This window comes from Hevea brasiliensis, chromosome 13, assembly GCF_030052815.1.
Source record: "Hevea brasiliensis isolate MT/VB/25A 57/8 chromosome 13, ASM3005281v1, whole genome shotgun sequence".
Classification (NCBI taxonomy): domain Eukaryota; kingdom Viridiplantae; phylum Streptophyta; class Magnoliopsida; order Malpighiales; family Euphorbiaceae; genus Hevea; species Hevea brasiliensis.
The window spans coordinates 18,080,725-18,097,487 of NC_079505.1; the positions used below are offsets into that span (position 1 = coordinate 18,080,725).

General features: G+C 34.9%; 1 protein-coding gene and 1 long non-coding RNA gene across 5 annotated transcripts; one reads left to right on the forward strand and one right to left on the reverse strand.

Annotated features, from left to right (window-relative positions):
• The first annotated feature begins 284 nt into the window (after nt 1-284).
• On the forward strand, nt 285-14,241 carry LOC110631890 (uncharacterized). 2 transcript variants are annotated; one of them, XR_002490593.2, is made up of 5 exons: nt 285-508; nt 646-1,357; nt 1,439-1,530; nt 1,632-1,806; nt 12,418-14,241. It is a non-coding gene; the product is annotated as an uncharacterized LOC110631890 (long non-coding RNA). The 2 variants fall into 2 exon arrangements; XR_009142492.1 differs by having other exon boundaries at nt 285-1,357.
• On the reverse strand, nt 3,437-15,629 carry LOC131171858 (leucine-rich repeat receptor protein kinase HPCA1-like). Of its 3 annotated transcripts, none has more exons than XM_058131925.1 (19): nt 15,237-15,629; nt 14,714-14,834; nt 14,552-14,623; nt 13,970-14,044; nt 13,821-13,892; nt 13,416-13,577; nt 13,249-13,323; nt 11,745-11,816; nt 11,571-11,642; nt 11,380-11,448; nt 11,147-11,221; nt 10,934-11,005; nt 10,671-10,805; nt 10,029-10,513; nt 9,642-9,794; nt 9,429-9,565; nt 5,850-6,069; nt 4,981-5,204; nt 3,437-4,078 (listed from the first exon to the last, which is right to left on the reverse strand). In XM_058131925.1, exons 1-19 carry the CDS (start codon nt 15,316-15,318, stop codon nt 3,605-3,607), a joined length of 2,847 nt encoding a protein of 948 aa, XP_057987908.1. In that variant the 5' UTR covers nt 15,319-15,629; the 3' UTR covers nt 3,437-3,604. The 3 variants fall into 3 exon arrangements, with proteins under 3 accessions (XP_057987908.1, XP_057987909.1, XP_057987907.1); XM_058131926.1 differs by having other exon boundaries at nt 4,981-5,213; nt 15,456-15,622; XM_058131924.1 differs by having other exon boundaries at nt 4,981-5,213; nt 15,237-15,621.
• Nucleotides 15,630-16,763: the final 1,134 nt, after the last annotated feature.

A 16,763-nucleotide genomic window follows, 5' to 3' on the forward strand; every position in this document is an offset into this window, starting at 1 on the left:
TGTTAGTGGAGCCTGATCTTTGACTGAACCGGATGGGAGAAAGGGAAGAAAGAGGAAGAAAGGCGTAATAGTGATAGAGATTCCACTGCGAGATGGCAGATGCAGCGGGAGACATTTGATGTGGAGAAAACAAATATTACTGCAGCCATGGGTTCTTGCATGATGTCCAATCACTGGAGACTCTCTCTCTCTCGCACCTTCTCTCGCCCTTGCCCATCTCAATGCATCACTTCTCATTCCCTGATGGTCTCTATCTCCCATCCCTCCGAATGCTTCTACTCATTCTCTCCTTGTGCGCGTCCACGGTGTTAGCGTCGATTGTGGGTCAGGTGGTGAGGATGCTCAGATTGTCGGATATGGATGAATGGAATGCTAGATAGTTTAGAAAGATTGCAGCTGTATTGGGAGAGGAAGAGTGTGATTGGATTAAAGTTTTCGGTGGAAGAGTGTTTATGTCTCCTACTTTGTTTGAAGGGATGGTCAAGTGCATTCTCCTTTGCAATTGCTAGTAACCTTCCTCTTCTGATGCCTTTATGCTGTTTGACATATTGTCGCAAGGAGGATATTTTAAACTTGTTTTATTGTATAATGTTTATTTATTTATTTTGGGTTTCTCTTGTTTCAATATCCTATCACTCTTGGCAGATGGTCAAGGACTCTAAGCATGGCCAGAGCTCTCTGTGAGCTTCAACTGGAACTGCAGTTTCAATCATGCAGTGTGAATGCAATACCAAGGATCAACAAACTGATACAAACAATTTCATTCCTAAAACACCTGCAGGAAAAGAGTCCAAGACGAAGCTCAGAGCTTCCAAAGTGTCCACAAATTTTGACAAATAAGTTCCTGGGTATGGAAATGGATTTGGAAGCTGATACTTGCTTGACAATGGATGATGCGCAAATGAAGATAGCAAATTTAAGACCAAACGTCTCTCTTAATTGTATAGAAGGTGATTTCCTCTGGCAATTACAAATCAAGTGAGGCAGCAAATAAAGTTTTCGAAGCCAGTTCCTTTAAAACTTCTGTTCTTCAATCTCACAAGATGACACAGCATTTTGCACACCAACCAATTTGTAATTTTCCAAGTCCAAGGGAACTAGCAATCCTTGATGATAGATTTCTGGCAAAGCGCTGTGGTCTTGTCTGTATAGCAGGTCGAATAATAAAACTTTCCCAGGATATTGTTGAAGGGTGGATTCCAATAATGGAGGAAGCATATCCAGTTACGGTAAATTGGCTAATCAGCTCAGAGAAATTGATGGGTTTGGTCCATTCACGCGACCAAATGTGCTTATGTGCATGGGATTTTATCATGTTATTCCTACTGATTCTGAAACAGTGAGGCATCTAAAACAGGTATTTTTTTTTTGTTTTTTTGTTCTCATGCTTTGTTAACTGTTGATACGTGCTTCCAAGGTCTGAGAGTTGTCAATGCAGGTCCATTCCAAAAATTCTACAATTCAAACAGTTCAAAGGGATGTTAAAAAGATATAAGGAAAATATGCACCCTTCCAATTCTTAGCCTACGGGTACATTATGCTGTAGCCCTCACGCTTTTTCAACCAGTCTTCATAATTCTTCAATCGCTCTAAGTAAATTAGTTCTCTCACTTCATTCTCTTTGTTATCAGGGCAGAATTATGGCACTTCTATGAGCAAAGGTTTGAGAAGCTAAGTCAAATGCCTTGCTCTGATTATAAACTTATTACTGCCAGTAATATGAAAAATGAAGGAAGTCGTAAAATCAAGAGGAGTAGGGTATCTTGACAGTGATACGGAGTTATCATGACTTAAGTTAAACGAGAAGTGAGTGAAACTTTATTCTTATTGTTTATGATTTACTTGTAAAAGTGCATTAGGGACACTAATTTCATTTCATGATTATTCACATTTGCTGGCTGTTCTGGAATTCTAACAAACTAGTGTTCTTTAATATCTTTCATGTGTTCATTTCCTTTTGTTCTCAGTGAATATGCATCATGTGCCAAGTTATTTTGTGTTACCCTTTTCATACCCAGAGTTTCAAACTGTAGTTGGCACTGTCTGGTGTAGTGATCTATTTAAATTTGAATGTATGTACAAGAAAGAAAATATAGTAACCATGTTTGAACAAGATGGCCGCTGAGTCAATTTTGGGACTTAACGATTTGAGTTGAAAATCAGAATACCCTTTTTGTAGGGCATGAGTTTGAGATAATAGCATTTTTGGTGCCTAAAATTTTTATAATTTTCTATGAAGTGCCTGAATTTCTCCCTACCCCCTTTTTTGCTGGTGCAATTGAATGTTTAAACATATAAAAATTTACAATCAAGTTTATTAGCACTTTTATGGTTATTGGAAGTGTTGTGATTTATTAAGTATTACATACTCTTGCCTAATTTTCCATTTAAGTGCACATATGAATTATTTTAATTAGAAAATAAAATGTGTCACATGAGTGAGACATGACTCTCCATCCCTTTCCTCCCTTCTCCCCTATGTCTTCTATTTCTCTCACTTTCTCTCTCTGTAAATTCTGAAATGTTTTTATTTATTAGGATTTTACTTTTGTTCTAAATGAAAATAAAATTGTGCCTTCATTGAAAATTTAACCAACTTAAAACATCATCACATGAAAGAATTGAGATTTAGGATTCAAAAATAAAGAGACAGCGAGAGTGAGAAAAACAGTCAACATGCAGGGGTATATAAGGGCTCAATCGGTGCAATGGACCAGACAATATGGGACAAGAGGCGAGACAAACTAGACAAAAAGTTGTCCTGTCTTGCGTTTGACATACTCAATGTGGAAAATAAGAGGATTAGATAGTTCAAAAATCTATTTGTGACTTGTCCATTGAACCAATGAACAAATGAACAAATGATATATATATATATATATATATATATATATATATATATATATATATATATATATATATATATATATATTTTTTTTTTTTCTTCCATTAAAGTAGCTAATATGTCTCGTTCTATGAAAAATAAAGACAAATTTTATGTTATTTTTATCCATATGCAAAGCCACTTAGTTGCAAGTTTTTCGTTTTGTTAAAAAAAAAAAAAAACCACTATGCATCCAAATGGGAAATTCCAAAAAGTTTAGGCAGTTAGAATGAAAATTGATTATTTTGGACTACTGTTTCTGAATGCCTCTATTGTTGAGCTGAAAATTTTTCTGGTGAGCAGATTTATAGTGGATTTGTCACAAACCTGAATATGGACAAGGTGGTAGGTGCTAGTAACAAAGAACTGATCAAAAGTATTGATAATAACCTCCAGTCCACTTTAGGTCTTAATGTTGAATAATTTCTTTGTGAAATTGACAGGAAATTACAGAAACCAAAAATCAGTGAAACATAGCGATTGTAAAATAAGATAGCAGTCTTGAATGAAATCTTGGCTTTAAATCACCCAGAACAATTAAGAAGAATGCCATGAAAATTATAAAGGACTACCATACAAAGAAGCATTTTTGTGTGAGTGCCCTGCTATTTTACAGATATCACAAAAGGTTGTAACAAAATTGGCATATTTGATCCAAGGTAAACATGGGGTGCTAGCCAATTACTACTAAGTTTAGGACATCAAATGTAAAGCACTTTATTATTGAAGTTCTATCTCAGAATGTGGAAAACTTTCACTGTACTCATAGAACTTTTTATTGTCAGGGAGGTAGAGACTTCCTTTGGTTGAATCATAATGACTTGCAGAAGTAGATAGCATTTCAAAATCATAGTTCAGACCAGCCTGCTCTGCTATGTTCTCTATCTCTTTGACCACCTGTCCCATTGCAGGCCTGTTGGCTCTCCATTCTTCAACACACCTGATTGCCAGATCTACAAACTTTTCTAAACCTTTCAATGTGTTGCCCACGCCAATGGCAGGATCAAGGATCTCATGGAGGTTGTATAAATCTTTTGTCTTATCCATTGCCATCCTAACCACTGTCACGATATGTCTTCCCTGGTGTATTGGATTTCTGCCAGTAACTAATTCCAACATTACCACTCCAAAACTATAAACATCGCTTTTATCAGTTAACTGCTGGGTCATGAAATATTCAGGATCCATATAGCCCTGCACCAATAATGAGAATCTACTCTTAATGACATTTCCACATTTTGCTTATTGGAATCTTCATTAAACTCTGGCCTTTATCCGACGTGGATTTAATAAAATATTCAATTCTTAATATGTTTTAAAGACAAGTAGTTGGATTTGTTTGACAAGATAATCTTGTCATTCTAGACATTGTTTTTCTTTTCTTTGCCTTTGATCCAATGTCTTCCTTCCTGTGCCTTGCTGCAGGATGCCAGGTTATTTTTCTGCAAAGATCATCTAGATAATGGAAACCCCTTAGGCTTCTGGAACTAGGATTGTGCATTCTTGTGGTGCTTTCTCAGGGTTAGGTCTGGAACTACCCACAAAGTGGTGAAAAAGTAATGATATTTGTCTTTCACAAATCTTATTCTATTTTTTAATATTCCCAACACTATTATTGTAAAATATTTGCCAAGACTCCATTAATGTCTGAAGAGTTTGGAAAAATGTTCTAAAAACCTTTCCTATGTGTGCATTACTATGTGAAATTATTACTATCCCGTACCATTAAATGTAACTTTTATTATATCTTTTTCTCTGCAAATTGGAGGGTGGGCACTGGACAAAGGCAGTGGATTTTCATCAATAAAAACATATATATTTATCTTTAATGAATTAGGGATTTATTTGCTTCTTTTATAAAATTTTTGTAACTGTTCTTGTTGGAGATTCTTCTCATTCTCCCATTGAGGTTGACACTTGACTAGTTGTTGATATAGTTATATAATATTAGAGTTTTTTTTTTTTTTTGGTGAGCAAATAGAATTTAGTCATATCTCAAATAATCTGAACCTTGATTCTCGATTTTCATATTTTCTTCCTTAAGAATAATGAAAAGAAAAAAAAAAAAGAACTTATTGGAAAGATGATGTACTAACCATTGTCCCTTTGACCTGAGTACTAACATGACCCTCAGCGTGGTCCAAAGGCTTTGATAGACCAAAGTCAGCCACTTTTGCAGTTAATTGATCATCCAATAGAATGTTAGTTGACTTAATGTCTCTGTGGATGATGGGTGGGTTGGCAAGCTCATGCAAGTAAGTGAGACCTCTGGCTGAGTCAAGGGCTATTTGAAGTCTCCTTGCCCAACTTAACTGGATACCTGACCTACCTGCATAATTCATTAGTTGATTGTGAAATGAAAAACTGGGAATTACATTAAAATTTGTAATGCTCCAGATAAAAGGAGTCCTTTGATACTGATGTAGCCTTTCGCACATGGAATAACATGTCTTTTAAAAGTTTGTCACTGGCCAGGTGCCTTATTTTCAGTTTTATTTTGTTTTTACTGGGATTGGTTTTGTACCCAATATAAATTCATCTGGTCTGCAGTTTTCTGATCTGGTTTAGTGGAAGGAATGAAGGTTTAATGAGGGAGTCCCTAGTATGGTAGGAGATCCTGAATTGAAGAGAGTTAACTAGGCTTGCAAACTACTTCTTTCACAATTGATTGCATGACAATTGACAAACTAAGCAACTCTATAAGCAACTCTTTCTTATACATGAGCTCATTAACATTTCAAGCAAAGCTGGAGTAGAACTCTAGTTGGCTTGATAGGCTCATTAGTAGTTGAAGTTTAATGCCCATGAAGCATGGTTTGATTTAGGGTGTAAAACTATTCTCTTATGTTGATGATTATTATGATACTCATTCAGTAAGGATAGCCATTTGATTTACCTTTTGTGAACTCAGAAACTGTGTCTTAACAAGTACTGATATTCATTTTAAGAGCTGTTTTTAAAATACCTGAAATGCTATCCTTTAGAGTACCATTTGAAATATGCTCATAGACCAGCATCTGTTCGTCTAGCTCGTAACAGAAACCCACTAGGCTGACTAGATTCTTGTGATGAACCCTTGATAGAAGCTCAATCTCAGTTTTGAACTCAACATTACCCTGCAATGACCCTCGTTGAGCTCTTTTTATAGCAACTAGTTTCCCACCAGTAAGAATTCCTCGATAAACCTGAGGATACATTGCAAATTGGATGCCAAAAATTGGATGAGAAAGAATTTTGCTCAACAACATATTAAATAAAAATGAAGAACATGCTATCATGTTAAATATGATTACTAGTCCTTCTGTCTGACAGTGGTAGTGCTCAAATATTCTGATCCTATGCCATATAAATGTTGTTGCTATTGCCACTATGGACCTTACATGACAGAACAGAAATAAATTCATCAGCAGCGCCTTAGTATTGAAATTGTTTATAAGGTTCTGAAAAAGATCCCATACATCCAAGAAGTAATAGCAGGTGATCTTTTTGTAAACTAACTAAACCCTCAAAAACTAGTTTGGCTTTTAAAATATTTTTTTTCGGTGCTTATTTTGCTAATTATAAACTTTTTCTTGTGAAAATTTAAATATCTTGTACCATTATGTTGTTGGGTTTGAGTGAGAAGTGAAGTGAAAGTGAACCATTTGAAAAACCTTGGCTAAGTTCCCTCACCAGGCCTTGCAGATCCTCTCTAGAATTTTGAGCCCCTATCTTAATCAATGCAAATCATCCATTTCCCTTTTACTACTTCCCAAAAAGAATTAGGAAAACTCAACTCAACTCAACTAAATTCAACTAAGGCTTTATCCCAAAAATTTGGGGTTGGCTATATGGATTTGCTTTCTCCACTCTAAACGATTTTGGGTTAAATCCTCAGAAATGTGTAATGCTTCTAGGTCATGTTGTACTACTTTCCTCCAAGTCAGTTTAGGTCTACCCCTTCTTTTCTTTCTATCCTCTAACCTAATGTGCTCTACTTGTTTAACTGGAGCCTCCGTATGTCTACTCTTTACATGACCAAACTACCTCAATCTCCCTTCTCTCAACTCATCCTCAATTGGCACCACTCATACCTTTTCTCTAATACTCTCATTACGGACTTTATCTAGTCTAGTATGGCCACTCATCCATCTTAACATTTTCATCTCTGCAACTCTTATCTTAGACGCATATGACTCCTTCATTGCTCAACACTCACTACAATATAACATGGCCGGTCTTATGGTTGTACGGTAAAATTTTCCTTTCAACTTATTGAGAATCTTGTGATCACATAAAACTCTCGTGGCACGTCTCCACTTCAACCATCCGGCTTTAATCCTATGACTAATATCCTCCTCACATCCCCCATCTACTTGAAGGACTGAACCGAGATATTTAAAGTGATTACTTTGGGACAGTACTACTCCATCTAAACTAACTCCTTTCCTATCATCAGTTTGGCCTTCACTGAACTTGCAGTGCATGTATTATGTCTTTGTTCTGCTTAACTTAAAGCCCTTGGACTCTAGAGTACTTCTCTAAGGCTCTAGTTTTCTATTGACTCATTTTCGTGTCTCATCTATCAGAACAATATCATCCGCAAACATCATGCACCAAGGGATACTCTCTTGTATATGTTTTGTCAATTCATCTAAAACAAATGTAAAAAGGTAAGGGTTTATAGTTGATCATTGGTGTAATCCAACTGAGATCGGAAAATCTCTTGTGTCCCCTCCCACTGTGTGCACAATAATAGTTGCTCCTTCATACATATCTTTCAACACTTGTATGTACTTAATAGATACCATCTTTTGTTCTAACACTCTCCATAAGACATCTCTTGGAATACTATCATAAGTCTTCTCTAAATCAATAAAAATCATGTGTACATATTTCTTCACATCTCTATGTTTCTCCATCAAGCTTCTAATGAGAAAGATCGCTTCCATAGTTGAACGACCTGGCATGAAGTCAAATGGATTGGAAGAGATAGAAGTATCATGGCGTAGTCGATGCTCCACAACTCTCTCTCACAACTTCATAGTATGGCTCATGAATTTAATTCTCCTATAGTTTGAGCAACTCTGTATATCTCCCTTATTTTTAAAAAAAGGTATTAAAATACTCCTCCATTTATCAGGCATTTTCTTTGAGTTTAGAATTTTATTAAATAATTTAGTTAACCATGCTACTCTCATATCTCCCAAATATTTTCATACTTCAATTGGTATTCCATCAGGTCCACAGGCTTTACCCACTTTCATTCTATTAAGTGCTTCTTTTACTTCTAAAGATCTAATCTTTCTAGTATAATTCACATTCTTTTCTATTATTCTGTAGTCTATATTCACGCTATTACCATTTTGACTATTATTAAAGAGATCATCAAAATAATTTCTCCATCTTTCTTTAATGTCCTCATCTTTCTTTAATGTCCTCATCTTTCACCAACACTTTTCCTTCTTTATCCTTAATGCACCTAACTTGATTGAGATCTTGACATTTCTTTTCTCTCCTCCATGCTAATCTATAAATATCTTCCTCCTCTTCTTTAGTTCCAAGTTTCTCATATAAGTTTTCAAAGGCCTGCGCTCTTGCTTGACTAACTGTCTTTTTTGCCTCTTTCTTTGCTATCTTGTACTGTTCATATGCTTCATTATTATCACATTTAGGTAATTTCTTATACCATTCTCTTTTTCTCTTCACTGCCTTTTGTGCTTCCTCATTCAACCACCATCTCTCTTTTGAGGGTGGTCCATGTCCTTTAGACTCTCCAAGTACTTTTCTAGCTACTTCTCTGATCTTTTATGCCATCTGTATCCACATATCATTGGCCTCCATATCCAGCTTCCATGCTTCGGACTCGATAAGCTCATTTTTGAACTTCACTTGCTTTACTCCTTTGAACTCCCACCAATTTGTTCGAGCTATGCTATTTCTTCTGACATTTCTTAAATTGTTCTTAAACTTGACATCCAAGACCACTAACCGATATTGACTTGTTAAAGCCTCTCCTGGAATAACCTTGCAATCCTTGCATGGAGCTCTATTTGTCCTGGTTAAGAGGAAGTCAATTTGGCTTCTATGTTGCCCACTTTTGAAAGTCACTAAATGTGACTCTCTTTTTATAAAGTAGGTATTTCTTAGTATTAGTTCGTATGTCATAGCAAAATCCACGATACTTTTTCCCTCCTCATTTCGACTGCCAAAACCAAAACCTCCATGAACATTCTCATAACCTTGCCTATCACTTCCTACATGTCCATTTAAATCTCCACTAATGAAAATATTCTCTTCATTTGGTATGCTTTGTATTAGATCATCCATATCTTCCCAAAACCTTTGTTTACTCTCACTATCTAGTCCTATTTGTGGGGCATAAGTACTAACTACATTTATTGTTTCTCTTTCTAGTACTAGCTTTGCTAGTATAATTCTATCTCCTACTCTTTTCACAGCTATTACAGCGTCTTTCACTGTCCTGTCTACGATTATGCCCACTCCGTTAAAAGAATTAGGAAGATAAAAGAAAAAAAAAATCCATGCCAATATATTAACTTACCCTCCCATATCCCCCAATTCCAATAATGTTGGCATCTGAAAAATTGTTAGTGCATTTTTTAAGCTCTTCAAAGGTGAAACATCTCAATCCCTTTATTTGTGGACGGCTTCCAGCACTTTCATTTCTGTCCCAGGATGCTGCATGTGTACAAAAAAGGAATAGTTAGCAATTTCATGGGGTTCATGAAGTGGGGAAATCTTTGTTTTTCATTACCAAACGGATCTCTTAGTCGGATAGCTGCCTCAGTAGCTGTATCAGCTTTTCTTCTTTGTTTGAATGCATAAATTCCGGTCACAAGTAATAGCAGCACTAGTATAGAACTACCAATGGCTGCTCCAATGATGATTCCTTTATTTGATTTTGGTCCTGCACAGCATTCATGCATTACATTGAGCTAGACGGTCAAAAATTTCTGAGGGCTAATTTTATGGTGTACGAGAATTTGGAGTGGTTTGAATCTCAATTGTTTGAACTCGAAACTGTTGAATCTTAATAGTACTGTAGAGTAGTTTCTTAGAATTCACATATTCTGTTATGTTTCAGAGACTGTAAAATCTATATGAACAAACACTAGTTTAGTTCATGCATAATATAGTTTACCTGAAAAATAATCATTGTTATCAAGAGTGAAATGCAATGGTCCAAAAGAACTAGGAAGCTGGAAAAATGTTAGGTTGTTCAGCTGAGATGTAATCATAGAAAATCCTGTTCTGTTAAAACTGTCACTATTAGATGGAAAGACTTCTATCCTCAATTCTAGGTAATCATACTCATCCTTGAATGGGTCACTTAGAGCAATTGAATCCACAGGAAACTGAATAGATTGAAAGGCATCCATCATTAAGGCTTGTGCATGATTGTAGTAGCTTGCATTTCCCAAGTCTGAGAAGGAAATAGATCTGAATTTCAGGGTTCCTGTTATTGGATATGCACATTTACAACTGGGACTGATAATTTGATTTGAATTGCAGTCATGTTGGACACAATTGTTTGGAGGTGGAGAGTATGAAGTATTTGGCTGTTGCAGAAGTGAGCAGTAGTTTTCTGTTGATCCTATCGTTGCACAAAATGGATTACCCTGTAGCCTGTAGAAAATTGTATAGATTACAACTCAAATGACTCTAAAATGACATAATTGTAATGCATGATCTATACATTAGCATACAAAGGCCAATAAAACAGCCAGTTCCTGTGAATAGTTTTGGGAATAAAAAGGCAAACATTTCAAAGAATGTTACTTACATAAGTGTTTTGCTGTATCCTGAACCTTGTGCAAACTCAGTAATGGAATTATTCTGCAAATCAATGAGTTCCAACTGTGTGCCATAGTTGGTGCCAATGTCCAAGGTGCCATGTAGCTGGTTGTTGCTTAATATACTGTTACCGTAAATCATACTAATCAGCTCTCAGTTTACCAGGTAGAAAGATTTCGCAGTTTTTCAGTTGCTTTCCTTATGATACAATGATTGGAATGTCGTGCTACTAGAGAACAAGTTGATACTTACACTGATTGTAATTGGGCAACACTAAAGATACTGTCTGGTATTTGGCCTTGAAGTTGTGTGCGCTCCATTATTCTGCCAGTAAAATTTTTGCTTATTATATTAGTAAACAATTTTATACTTATTGTTCCATATGCCGTCTGATATTGCTATGCTGGATTGAGTTAGTGTGTGTGGCTGTGTGCATATGTGTGTGACAGGGAAGGAGAAATGTACAATGACGTCAAGGATTGTAAGCTTGAAAACCATGGTGGAATAGATGATGCATCAAAACTATTATTGCTCATGTCCCTGCAAATCAAATATGGATCAATAAATAAAAATGCTTAGTATTGTCACACAAGTGTTCTGGCATATGATTAAAAGAGCTGCAAAACTCATCTTTTTATCATAATGCACTTTAGGTATTTACTGTTTGCAGATGATCTTGCAGAACCAGGGATACTTACACATATGTGACAAGGTTCATACCAGTAAGATCAGGCATTGGGCCAGTCAGTTTATTGTTAGACAAGTATCTGAGAACAATTAACTGAAATTAATATTGAGAAAACATGGAGCCAATAGTGGATAACCTAAAATTCTTAGGAGCGAGCTGAGAAACTTTTATTTTAGTTGAAACTTCTATTTGTGTTCTTACAGCTGGGACAGATTCGTTAGGCCTGTGAAGTTCAGCAGAACGGGTCCATTTAACGAGTTCCTATCCAAGCGTCTGTTGCCAGAAAACAAAAAGAAAAAAAAATTTCAAATTCACTGGTAGCTGTGGTGCAGAAAGCACACAACCTGACACAGTTATGTTATTAGGAGTACTCACATCAGTTCCAAAGATCGAACCCGTTCTAGGGAGGATGGGATGCTGCCACTTAGTTGATTGCTGTCTAAAAGCCTGCTCAAAGTCATAAGATAAGAAACATCAACTAAGTGATCCTTATTCCTCTGATGGATGAAGCAACAAGTTTGCATCCTTGAAAACTATTTCAGTTAGTTCCATAATTTTCTCCTTTTCAGAAGAAGGCTATTCTGGATTAGAAATGCAAACTAAAGATACTTGAGATGTATTGAAAAGTAAATACAGCTTAGCTCATTAATTAGAGCATTCCAAATGTGCCTTACTCTGCAGGAAAATATTCCTAGTCTTTAGAAATACTAGTGTTATATATTTTCAGTTTTTTAGATTTCAGGGTAACACTTTGCCTACCGTCATAGAACATCATATCTTGTGGTCTTACCTGCATAATGTTTCTTTCTAAATTTCATAAACTCCAACCTTCTCCTCTCCCTCGGGAATATGTTTTATGCCATCTAAAGCATGAAGAATTTTATTTTATTTTATTTATTTATTTATTTTTAAAGAATGCAAGCAAAAGTAAACACTGAAGCATGAGAATTGAGAAGTCTATTCTTGCTAACTCTTTGATGGGCATTGCTTTAAATTAGCTTAGTTGGAATGCTAGGTAACCTTCTGAATATAGAAAACTTTTCTGCAGGCTACCGTTGGACCTGTGGCATAAATTATTTCTTCACGGAAGATACACATAGGAGGATGCTTCTGGGAAGAAGAATAAAGCCCAGCAACTCGGAAGGCAAATTTTTAGTTCATGAATGCTGAAGTGGTCTCCACAATTCTAATTCTGTAGATTCTACCATGCAGTTAGAGATTTGTTCATGGTCAAGTTTACGCAACTTTATTCTTTTTCATAATTCATTTATAAGATGATACTTCTGAAATTCGTGAGGATGCAGAACCTAGTAATTGCAACTTCTTTACCTTTGTCCTTGTTCCTTACAGCTTCTCACTTCCCTCTTTTGTTAAACAGTTAGGGATATAAGGTTGTGAAGTGAATTATCATAAAATATGTCTTTGGCTAAAGTTGGACAACCACAACAGGCAGCCTCTTCATTTAATCTAGATGTGGCCCTAACTTTAGTATGTTCTTATTAAATGGAAGCTAATGAGTGAAATCCAAGCACCTGTTCTTTGCAGTCCAAGGACTTGGTTATGGTTCTTCTACTTCTTCAGTTCTAAGCCTTTCTGATACAGATGTTCAAGGGATAGCAAAAAATGCAACCTGAGAACGAGTACTAAATATTTAGTTTCTATATCTTCAAGAAACATAGCGGTTGTGAAATTTGCTATTTTCGTACATTTGCAGGCTGTTTATTAAGTAAGAAAATGGCACATTCATTGTGAGACAGTCACATTTGTATCTTTCATCTATCTACATGCAGATTAGCAATTTGATCCGGTGCATAGCTTTCCTTTTTTTTTTTTTTTTTTTTGGTCAAAATCCGGTGTATAGCTGATCGGTAGAACTTACAGATGTATCAATGTCATTTTTGAGCTGAATAATTTGAGTGGAATTGTGCCTGTGAGCTGATTTTGTCCAAGATGACTGCAAATAATGATCAAATCACCGATCATTAAGTTGGAGAAAATAAGAGGACTATAAAATTAAGAAATGACCGAATATACTTGGTTACATACAAGTGTCTTGTATTTACTAGCAAATCCAAACCAGGTGAAGTCTCATTTGAGACTGGAATTGTTCCTGTGAGGTTATTGTCAGTTACATCCAGCGAATACAGGTTCAACAGATTGCCAATAGAAGGTGGCATTTCTCCAATGAATTTGTTAGAAGCTAAAGATCTGCAAAGAATTGAAAAAAGAGGGGTTCTAAAAATATGAAAAATCCACAGGTGCAATGTAGGTTCAAGTTTTATCTATGAATTTGCATAGATCATCTGAAAAAAAAAAAAGAATTTTTTAGATTTTGTGTTCCAATTAATGAAAAGACATCTTGAGTTGGCAGAATTGCTTCTCATTACATGCCTGCAATTTTGTGACCTCCATAAATAATAGCAAGATGAATACCATAGTAGAAGTCCTTACAATGAGATAAGCTGTGTTAGAGATCCTATTGTGTTGGGAATTGGACCAAAAAAACTGCAACCAACCAGGGATCTGGCATGAAAAAGAAAATTAGGCAGTGAAGCATGAGGTTGTACCTCCATAAGTTGGAAGAATAACAATTTTCTTACAGGTATACAAGGTTATTCAAATTTCCAATTGCTGGTGGAAGAGTTCCTGTCAAACCCATATTTTGAGATAAATCCCTACATGTGGAAACTGATAATCAGGGCATCGTATCATCATATAAATATTCATCTTTGAAATGCTTCACATGCTCTGGTAGGTTATTCAAGTGTTACTGATGTTCATTGCAAAATGCTAGGAGTTCTTCCACCTGATGGTTTCTAAGGCATAATAGCTGGTTCTTGGATGCTGTGATAAATAGTATGTGCTTGTTTGCATATACCTGTACATAATATTTCTAGCATTTCATATCTGGGTATGTACATACACGCGCATAGAAATATTGCAATGCATAAATCTCTTCTATTGCAGATTGATTGTGAGAATCCATGGTAAGTTGGTAACAGGAGTCCATATTTGCTCCTCTTACCATTGTCAAGCCTGCTGAGCTGTGTAGTCTACTATGATTATATTGTAATGGCAAAAGAACATCGGAGAAGTGTAACTAGAAAGAACTTTTTAAGTGGATTATCAAGAACCTATTGATGTATGGGGATGAGAAAAGCGAGGAGAAGCAGAGAACCTACAGATTTTGTAGCTTGGGTAAATTTCCAATGTCTGCTGTCAGTGTTCCCGTCAAACCCATGCCTGACAATACTCTTAAAATGGCAAGTGTTCAGTTTAGCCGTAAGCACTTGATAAAGAGGAAATCAGGCTAATGAATGAGAAAAGGAGAACAAGTGTGTTACATGGATGTGATACGTGAATTGGAGCATTGTATTCCTTCCCAAATGGCCCCACAAGGATCAATGCCGATCCAATTGGGTGGTGTGTTCTGCCAGTTACTCTTGACAGCAGACAGAGCAGCGACTGCATCAGGTATCAGAAATAGGTTAAACACTTAAATGAATTCTCAATACAGAACACATGGGTGCAGGCAGATAAATGTTGCTCAGGAATTTGATGAATTTGTAAGTATATTTACACTGAGCTTGATTTGAAATTCATGCAAGGTATTATCAATACGCAGTTAAGAGGTTTAGTAGCTGTAAGGCTTTCCATTAATTCTGGATTGTGCATGCAAATTCATGATCTCATATTTTATGTACTTCATATAAGTTCCTTCGTGATCTCAAACTATTATTCTGTGCAGCATTTGAAGATAGAAAATTTTGGCTTTCTCCATAATGAATTGATGGAACCCATTAATTGCAAATATGGAGTTGACCTCAATAAGTTTGGATGTTAAAATGATATTTAAAAGTGACTTACAGTCATGAGGATCTGTAACTGCTGCTATAAGGAAAACTTGATGGCACATAATCAGCAAGAAAATCTGTTTTCCTAGATCCATTTGTAGAGACCTCACTACTTTCTTTCAGTTTCCAAAGCTTAATACAGAATCCTAGTACCTCTGACCATCCAATACTACCCAGATTCTAGACAAGCACTACCTGGGTGCCAATTCCTGCTTAAAAAGGGCAGCCATACCTCTGTGACATGTTCAAAACATCTGGAAATATTCTATGTTTTGCAATTTCAACCCCAAAATGAAGTTTCTCTTGGATAAAAGTTCAACAAGGAAGTGGCGAATGTTAATTAGAAAATGAAGAAGACAACTGAGACAGGTTTATGTGTATATATTATATTTGTAGTTTCCTTTCACAGTCTTTCACATAAGAGAATATTAACACTGGATTTTTGAACATTTCTGCCTCTGGAATTTTATTATTTAATCAATATAGAATAAATTATAATAATTAATATGTAAATAATATATATATATATATATATATATATATATATATATATATATATATATATATATATATAATTTTTTATTATGTTGGTATATTTTTATTATTTTTAACATGAAATTTTCATTAAAAATTTAAGAGATAAGAAGTAATACAAATAAAATATGGAGTAACAATAAATTTAAAACATTTACATTTATAAATGTAAATGTTTTAAATTTATTGTTACTCCATATTTTATTTGTATTACTTCTTATCTCTTAAATTTTTAATGAAAATTTCATGTTAAAAATAATAAAAATATACCAACATAATAAAAAATTAATTAAAGATATATAATAATTTGAGAATAGTTAAATCATACAATCATTTTCACTACTTTAAATTTCAAGATTTTTATATTCTCATAATATATTAAATAAATATAATATATTCAAACATTTTTTATTTGGTTACATTAATAATATTCTAAAAAATAATATTAATGAACTGAAAGCAATGCTGAGGGCTTGCAGCTCCTTGAACCACACAAGTAGCGTTCATGCTGAATTTCGCATTATCAATGTCATTTTATGGGAAGATTATAGTAGCTTTCAGTGCAGATAAAAATAATGTTTCAAATGGCAGAAATTAATGTTGGGAAAAGGGGACCATCCCCTTTCATTTTTCATAAGCTTTCACAGCCTTAAAGCAAGCTTAGCGTTAGCTCAACTCGAATATTATAGATGAGTTTGAATAAGTCTACCTTGATTTTAATATATTTAATATGTGTTAAAATTTGAATTATAATATTAAATCTCAAAAAGACTGAAAAAGATAAGATAATGTTGGAATTTGGAATTCTATTATAACAAGCATGTAAATTTAAAATACATAAATAATCATACAATTACATTATATATATATATATATATATATCATAACCAATGATTGTTACTAATAACTATGGATGACAATGAATCAAGTATTTTTGGGTACCCAACCGAACCGTGATAAAATAAGATTTAATAGTATATAATTAAATTTGTGATGTATTCGTATT